The sequence below is a fragment of the Thalassophryne amazonica genome, chromosome 12 (genome assembly GCF_902500255.1).
Source record: "Thalassophryne amazonica chromosome 12, fThaAma1.1, whole genome shotgun sequence".
Lineage (NCBI taxonomy): Eukaryota > Metazoa > Chordata > Actinopteri > Batrachoidiformes > Batrachoididae > Thalassophryne > Thalassophryne amazonica.
The window spans coordinates 12,868,973-12,878,349 of record NC_047114.1 but is presented as its reverse complement, the minus strand read 5'-3'; the positions used below and the strand labels follow the sequence as shown (position 1 = coordinate 12,878,349).

General features: G+C 46.3%; 1 protein-coding gene across 1 annotated transcript in view; it reads right to left on the bottom strand.

The window, feature by feature from the left end:
• ranbp9 (RAN binding protein 9) overlaps nt 1-9,377 on the bottom strand; it is a 130,456-nt gene that overhangs the window by 78,892 nt on the left and 42,187 nt on the right. The window contains 1 exon segment of the mRNA XM_034182714.1: nt 1,881-1,933. Coding sequence (XP_034038605.1) covers nt 1,881-1,933 — 53 coding nt within the window.

Genomic DNA, 9,377 nt, shown 5'->3' with positions numbered 1-9,377 from the left:
TCCGTGGTGAAAATGTGGTGAGAATCCATGAAGTAGTTTTGACATAATCCTTCAAAGTCTATGTAAAGTGAAATGTGATCCAGATCACCTCCAGAATTTAATGGAGTCTTCCATTGCCTAATATCTATCTGTGGTGAAAATTTTGTCAAAATCCGTGCAGTAGTTTTGACATAATCCTGCTAAAACACAGACAGACAGACAGACAAATAAATGCAGATCATTTTGTTACATCCTTTGTGGATGTAATAATTACCCAAAGTAAATGGTGTGTTGAAAGAAGAAAAAAAAACACTTTGGGAATTTTTTTTAAGAGAACATTAAATTTCATAAGGGACAAATAATTTTGACTTCATCTGTTTATTTTTCTGTGCTACTCTCGCCATAACTTCCACAGTCTCTGTCCTCTCCTCTTCTGAAATTCAGTTGAAGATTCACTGAGTTCTTTTTGGATTACTGTTTGTGTCAGATGAACAGAATTTGGCTTGAGCAAATTATTTATTTGGGCAAATATTTGACAAGACATATAGAAATAATGTGATTTAGACCAACTTTTCAATATTTAAAGCTTAGATTTGTTCATTTATACGAAAAGAGGCGGTCAGTTCAAGGACCGTCGGAAATTTGATGAGTTGAAGACAATTTCTGTTTTTACAGTGTCTGGCTATGACTTTTAATTATTATTTTGACTTTTTATGGATAAAGAAAATATGACTTTCAAATCCACTGTCAGGTTGTGAGGCTGCGAGGGTTTAAGTTAATAAGCCATTTTTTTGTATCGTTCCTGTAATTTAAATGTTCACACTACAGGTTAGACTACCTCCCAACGAAGCTCAGTGAAAATAAGACAATTAACTTTTGAATAATATTGTTAACAGATGTTCCTCTGAATATTTTTGCTTTTCTAAAAAAATACAGTCAAGCTTGTATGAGCTAATCATAGAAGAAGTTCTACATAGGTCCTGAGGCCTGTTGGTGCTGGTTTCGGATTCTGTAGCGTCAGCCAGATCAGAGTCTAAGACGCTCCTCGGACGGGACACCAGTCCGACGCAAGTTACTTCTCAGCTGATGCCAGTGTCACCAATCGAACGGCCCCCCCCTAAAAATTAGTCTGCCCTGCCTTCACTGCACATGCATCATTTCAGAGCATCAGCAGCGATTCACAGATTATCACCTCGGTTCTGCTTCAAACTGCACTCCAGTCATCCATTTCAGCGACAGCTATCTGAAGCTTTTGTACAAAAATCATTTCCACATAAGTTCAGCATTACTTCATAATAAAAGAGGGGGAAGCCATCAGAGAGCGACAGCAGCACGACTCTCCGGGTCTGACTCTCTACACCCAAAGCGATGAAAGGGAAAATCACCTCTTAAATCACTCTAAAGTCAGTTTTAAGCAGAAATGAGGCAGTTTTAAGCAGAAACGAGGCGATAATTGGCAGGTCGTTACTGACGCTCTGAATGTGCATGTGCAGTGAAGGCAGGGGGACCAATTTTTAAGGAAGACCGTTTGGTTGGCGACACCAGCACCCAGTTGGGTGTTATCAGACAATGCAGATTAAGTGTCTTGTCCAAGTACACAGGCGGGTGGCATGAGTGGGATTCGAACCCAGGTCTACATATTGGCAGGCCGGCTCCTTATACACTCAGAAACATGCTCTATTAGCTACTTATAATGTGCAATTAAACATTTGACAGGCAATATGCTCAGATCTCAGTCACATTTATGTCAATAAGTGAAAAGACAAATTAAATAAGTCATTCACACAAAATAATGCAGACAGCAGACACACAATGGCAGGCAGAAACAAAAGTGCTTGTCACCACACCCAGCTGCAGCACCACAAACTGACAGGACTCAAACACACAGAGTGTCATCTTACCAGGGAGTCTGTTCATGTTTACACCCTGAGCCGACAGGCCAATACCCATGTACCTGTGGAACAGATCATACAGCGTTGATTTGTGTACATAAATATTGAAGGACAAACATCTGCGTGAACTGTGCTGCTGCCAAGTCACTCACAAAACATACAAGGGCAGTAAATCATTCTGAACATCAGCTATTCACAACCTGTGTTTGGAACAGCAAGCTTTTGTACTTGGAGGAACTTTCCATCCACAGAACAGTCACATAGCAAACACTCTAATACAGTGTTACAGTTTCCCTAAGAATAATTTTTCCAGGTCCGGTGGTACTTCATGAAAACTGAAATCCCCTTTGAACTCTTCAAAAATGACACATCATGACCACAATGAGCGAGACTCATTGCCACAATATAAAGTGTATTTTAACATTTTTACCACTTCAATTAAGGTGGTGTTTCTGTGTGAGCATCCGTTCACTTCAATGGGACTACATGGAACTGTTCTTTTTTCCCTCAAAACTCGACAGTCATAAATGCCACAATTCTGTCCCGCCACTGGATGCTCAGCATCCAGCATCCGTCATAGAAACAAGTTTTGTTTCTATGACTTTGAGAACAGAGTGGTAATCCCAGGCCTGTTACTAATCTGAGGTATGTCACAGATGTCTCAAGCAGTGTTCGCAGCAGGAGAAAGCATGTGAAAACACAGAATTGTGGGACTTCAAAGCAAAATTAAATACCTTGGACATTTTATAAATGATGAATTAAAAGATGATATATACAGACAATGCTGTAAACTATATGCTCAGGCAAATACCATTGGGCGCAAGTTCAGATTCTGTTCAACACAGGCATAAGCAGCCCTATTTAAAGCTTTACTGTGCCCATTTATGCTCAAACTACAAGAAGTCTAGCATTCAGAGGCTGCAAGTTGCGTACAATGATGCTATGCGCATTGTTAATGGATCACATGAGTGTGCTGTGTGTGCGCACTGAGGCAGTGACTTGTCACGCTCCAAACGAGCATTTAGGCAGAACACCAGCTCAAAAAAAGAATGATTTTTCAGTCAATAATGGACAAACGCAAAGTTAAAATTTGGATGACTGCGTGAAAGTGGATATGTTATTAAAGCCGCAGAAGAAATAACTCCTGTGAAGCCACTGAAAGCAGCGCAAAGCTGTGCAGCCACACAGAAGGAGAGCGCACAAAAGACTGATTTTAAAGGCATAATGGGCCTTTCACACTGAATCCGTCAGGTCAATCCGTCAACGCATGGGAATCCATCGGAAAACGCATCCGACGGATCCCCATGACGTCAGACACGTTGCTTTGGAAGCTGCAAGAAAAAAAAAAAAAAAAAAAAAGGTGGGGGCGGAGATTGCCACATCACAAGCTGGCTGTTTCCACAATTTGAAAAAGTTCAGCGATCGCCATCTTGAATTTGTGTCACCTGAACCACAAAAAAAGCTTTTAAAAAAAACAGCAGTAGAACAATTCTCCCATCACCCTGCTGGGAGAAGCTTTTTTTTCACTCCCTCGGAGTGACCGCCGACCGAGGGAGGACCGACGACTTGGTGGGATATCGATCGAACCGCGACAGCGGGCCGACCCGCACGGAGAAGCCGGCCTTCAGGCATCATCACTGGGCAGACCGAGGCAGGCAGCCGGGGTGATGGAGCAAACCCACTCAGTCCGAAATCTCCCACTTTTTGGATATATGCGAAGTCCCAGTTTGCCCAACAGAGTTTAGTTCTGCAGCTTTATCGAGGTGAGAATAATGTAAAAATGAAACGTGACGTTTACTGAACTGCTTTGAAGGTTTAATGATCGGCTAACATTAGCGTAGCCTTTTAGCACAGTTGATCTGAGTGAACACTTTAATTTCTAAATGGTTCAGTCTTTTTATTTTTTACCAAATAAAGCTACAGCTTTTTTCAGACACCACAAAAGCTCAACTTTAAATAACTTATTTTTTCGGGCGTTTTTTCCATCTTTTTTTTTTCCCCCCGTTTTTTCCAACCTTTTTATATATATATATATATATATATATATATATAAACTGTTTAGTGTTTCTTTATATTTAAAGAAATATTTTTATTTGTCCCAATCAGGAACATTTGCTGTGCAGACAACCAAACATTGATGAGCTGAACACCGCAAAGTCCAGGCGAAAGAAAACATCTCTGCTTTTCAGCAACATCACCAGAGTTCAAAGCTGCAGAAGAGACCTTCATCTGGTCCAGAGAATCCAGCAGAACATCACCTGCTTCTAAATAAAAGGCTCTTTGAACAGCAACTATTTTATTATTTTTTAAAAAGCTGTTTCATTTTATATTTTAACAATAAATGAACAGATCATTAAAAATGTCCACGAAATCAAACTCAAAAGACATTTGCACAGGTAGAAGCTCTCCACTTATTGTGCTCAAATTCATATTTTAGAAATGACTCTGTACTGATAGCAACATTAAAGGCAATTACATATTTTGGCGAAATTACAAGTTGAAATCTCTCTCTCTCTCTCTCTCTCTCTCTCTCTCTCTCTCTCTCTCTCTCTCTCTCTCTCTCTCTCTCTCTCTCTCTCTCTCTCTCTCTCTCTCTCTCTCTCTCTCTCTCTCTCTCTCTCTCTCTCTCTCTCTCTCTCTCTCTCTCTCTCTCTCTCTCTCTCTCTCTCTCTCTCTCTCTCTCTCTCTCTCTCTCTCTCTCTCTCTCTCTCTCTCTATATATAAATCATCATGAGGTTTATGTCACAGAAATCCTACTTTACAATCACACTGCAGTCGTCGTTGCATTTATAATAAACAGTATTTATTTAGTGTCTGTTTTTCTGGTTAAAATAGATATAAATAATCTACCAGACTTAAAAAAAAATTACAAATTTCCGTTATTTTGTCTAAAAATAAATGTCCGAGGTTCCTTATGTTAAACAAGAAATGAAATAACCTGAAATAATAGGTAGTTTTAATTTACAGACGAAAGGTTTCTAAAGAACCATTTATGGATTTATTTAGCTATTTTAATTACAAGTGTTCTAAACTTTTTTTTTTTTTTTAACAGTAATCAGAAATAATGAGGTAACAACAACAAAAAACATTTCAAAGGATTTTTCTTCAGAAAACTGCTCCATAAATGAGGAGTCATGTGACACGTATGTTTTGCACAGATCAGTGGTTTCTGCCACCCGTCTTCTGTGTTTTGGCCTGACGCGTCGTTCCTATTGGACAACGCAAAGGTACGTCACAGCTCAGCAAGTCGGAAGTTGGATTGAACTTTGACTCCATCAGCCTGCTGACAAGCGGCAATGCGCACTCCTGTCAGATGCATCGGTTTAGCTCGGCTTTTGACGCGATGCATCTGACGAATCTAAAACGCAACGCGTCTCATTGAAAATAATGCTTTTTAGACCGATTTTTGATGCATTTGACACATCTGACGGATTCAGTGTGAAAAGCCCATAACAAAGTTAAAAGTGGGATCACAGTGTTGAAAATGACTGTGTTTAAAGCCAGGGAAAAAATAACGCCAGCAAGCCACAGATGGAAAAGAGGCCAGTGAGAAGGCACAGAGGCGGCTGTACATGAACGGAGAACAGCAGCGCGCGCGCAGAAGAGCGATTTTGCAGAAATAAACAGACAAACACAATGTTAAAAGTGGGATCACAGTGTGTGTGTGTGTTTAAAACTGCAAAAGAAATAAAGCCAGCGAGCTGCGGAGCCAGCGAGGAGCACAGAGACGGCTGTCCAGTAACCCTTGGTTCGGTTCTATCTGGTCTGGTGCATTACAGGTGGATAGCAACCTGGCGCACAGTGCACAACCGTTGGACTGTACTGGAGCATTTATTTTTGGACTGCATTTAAAAAAAAATGTGACATCTTTAAATGCTGCTGTGAATTGAAAACCTACACTTTAAAGGGACCAGGTGTGGGAGGGCTGGAGGTTTGAACCAAACACGTGCCCCAACGTCGCGTTATCATGGCGCTATCATGGCACTATGTGGCTTAGCGTGGCTGATGCGTCCCATTCGAGGCTCTAATGACAGGTCGGTCGTGGCTCAATAGAGGCTGCTATGTGGCCCATGCGGGGTACAGAGAGGCACCTTAGTAATTGATATGTGATAGGTGAAAATGTGGGTCATTCTTCGAATAATCGCTGACACACCCATGCGTGGCTCATTATTCATGGTTTATTATTCAGTGGAACTCAGGCTTTAGGCTAAGAGTCCTTGCCAAGAAATTTGAGGCAAAGTTAGGAGCTCTTTGAGAGGACTTTGAGATGCTTCATGCATACGGGAACAGGAGTTGTGACTGCACCTGGAGGAGCCTCAGTGCTGCAGATAAACCAAAATGGTTGTGAATTAAACATATGAAGTTTTTAGGGTGTTTTAAAGTTATATATTCCTGGTCTGGCAGGGCTTCTCATTACCCTTACAGGCCACTAGGCCTAAAATACTGTCGGGGGGGAGTTGGCAGAGACACGCCTGGCAGTGACTGTGACAGAAGATTAGGAAGTAAGTGGAATCAGAACATCCGTAGAAAAGTTTTAGTCCACTCATTCAGCATAATCCCCTGATGTTGTAATCCAGCAGGTTTAGAGAATACATTTTCACTCACATTTTCAGAAGTTCCATGACCAGAAAAAAAAAAAAAAAAAAAAAAAAATCAAGGACCGAGAAGTCGCCCGGTATGGCGGAGCCGGGGCCCCACCCTGGAGCCAGGCCTGGGGTTGGGGCGCGAGCGCCTGGTGATCGGGCCTTAGCCCATGGGGCCTGGCCGAGCTCAGCCCGAAAGAGCGACGTGGGCCCGCGCTCCTGTGGGTTCACCACCTGCAGAGGGGGCCACGGGGGTCAGGTGCGGAGAGGATTGGGTGGCAGTCGAGGGCGGGTGGCCCGGTGGCCCGGTCCATGCTCACAGCCCCTGGCTGTTGGGACATGGAATGTCACCTCGCTAGGGGGGAAGGAGCCTGAGCTTGTGTGGGAGGTTGAGAGATACCGACTAGAGATAGTCGGGCTCACCTCCACGCACAGCTTGGGCTCTGGTACCCAACTCCTGGAGAGGGGCTGGATGCTTCATTTTTCTGGCGTTGCCCACGGGGAGAGGCGGAGAGCTGGGGTCGCATTGCTTATTGCTCCCCAGCTCAGTCGCCATGTGTTGGGAGTTCACTCAGTTGAACGAGAGGGTCGCGTCCCTACACCTTCGGCTCGGGGACAGGTCTCTCACCGTTGTCTTGGCCTATGGGCCGAGCGGCAGTGCAGAGTACCCGACCTGGAGTCCCTGGGAGGGGTACTAGATAGCGCTCCGACTGCGGACTCCATTGTTCTCCTGGGGGATTTCAACGCCCACGTGGGTGGCGACAGTGAGACCTGGAGGGGGTGATCGGGAAGCACGGCTTCCCAGATCTGAACACGAGTGGTGTTCAGTTGTTGGACTTCTGTGCTAGTCACAGTTTGTGCATCATGAACACCATGTTCGAGCACAAGGGTGTCCGTAAGTGCACGTGGCACCAGGACATCCTGAGCCGGAGGTCGATGATCGACTTTGTAGTCGTATCATCTGACCTTCGGCCACGTGTCTCCGACACTTGAGTAAAGAGAGGGGCAGAGCTGTCGACCGATCACCACCTGGTGGTGAGTTGGATCCGCTGGGAGAGGAGGAAGCCGGTCAGACCTGGCAGGCCCAAACGTATCATGAGGGTCTGCTGGGAACAATGGCGGAACCCTCTGTCAGCGAGGACTTCAACTCCCACCTCCGGGAGAGCTTCTCCCAGATCCCGGGGGAGGTTGGAGACATGGAGTCCGAGTGGACCATGTTCTCCATCTCCATTGCCGATGCGGCTGCTCGTAGCTGTGGTCGCAAGGTCTCTGGTGCCTGTCGCGGCGGCAATCCCCAAACCCGGTGGTGGACACCGGAAATAAGGGATGCTGTCAAGCTGAAGAAGGAGTCCTACTTATCTTTGTTGGTAGGTGGGACCCCAGAGGCAGCTGACAGGTACCGGCAGGCCAAGCGTGCCGCAGCCCGTGTGGTTGAAAAGGCAAAAACTCGGGTCTGGGAAGAGTTCGGGGAGGCTATGGAGGAGGACTATCGGTCGGCCTCGAAGAGATTCTGGCAAACCGTCCGACGCCTCAGGAGGCGGAAACAGCTCTCCACCAGCACTGTTTACGGTGCGGGTGGGGAGCTGTTGACCCTGACTGGGGATGTTGTCGGGCGGTGGAAGGAGTACTTCGAGGATCTCCTCAATCCCATCGTCACGTCTTCCAAAGAGGAAGCAGAGACTGCGGACTCAGAGGCGGACTCATCCATTATGCAGGCCGAAGTCACCAAGGCGGTTAGAAAGCTCCTCGGTGGCAAGGCTCCTAGGGTGGATGAAATCCGTCCTTCCTGAGTACCTTAAGTCTCTGGATGTTGTGGGACTGTCTTGGCTGGCACGCCTCTGCAACATCGTGTGGCGATCAGGGACAGTGCCTCTGGATTGGCAGACCGGGGTGGTGGTCCCTCTGTTTAAGTAGGGGGACCGGAGGGTGTGTTCCAACTATAGGGGGATCACACTCCTCAGCCTCCCTGGTAAGGTCTATTCCAGAGTACTGGAGAGGAGACTTTGACCGATGGTCGAACCTCGGATTCAGGAGGAGCAGTGTGGTTTTCATCCTGGTCACGGCACACTGGACCAGCTCTACACTCTCCATCGGGTGCTCGAGGGTTCATGGGAGTTCGCCCAACCAGTCCACATGTGTTTTGTGGATCTGGAGAAGGCGTTCGACTGTGTCCCTCAGAGCACCCTGTGGGGAGTGCTCCGGGAGTACGGGGTCTGGGGTCATTTGCTAAGGGCTATCTGGTCCCTGTACGACCGCAGCAGGAGCTTGGTTCGCATTGCCGGTAGTAAGTCAAACCTGTTTCCAGTGCACGTTGGCCTCCGCCAGGGCTGCCCTTTGTCACCGGTTCTGTTCATTATTTTTATGGACAGAATTTATAGGAGCAGCCAGGGTGTAGAGGGGGTCTGGTTTGGGAACCACAGAATCTCGTCTCTGCTGTTTGCGGACGACGTGGTTCTGTTGGCTTCGTCAAATCAGGACCTTCAGCGTGCACTGGGGCGGTTTGCAGCTGAGTGTGAAGCATCCAGGATGAAAATCAGCACCTCCAAATCCGAGGCCATGGTTCTCGACCGGAAAAAGGGGCTTTGCCCTCTTCAGGTCGGTGGAGTGTCCTTGCCTCAAGTGGAGGAGTTTAAGTATCTCGGCGTCTTGTTCATGAGGGACGGATGGAGCGTGAGATCGATAGACGGATCGGTGCAGCATCTGCAGTGATGCGGTCGCTGTATCAGACCGTCGTGGTGAAGAGAGAGCTGAGTAGGGGGGCAAAGCTCTCGATTTACCGATCGATCTACGTTCCGATCCTCACCTATGGTCATGAGATTTGGCGCATGACCGAAAGAACGAGATCGCGAGTACAAGCGGCCGAGATGAGTTTCCTCCGCAAGGTGGCTAGGCGCTCCCTTAGAGATAGAGTGAGGAGCTCGGT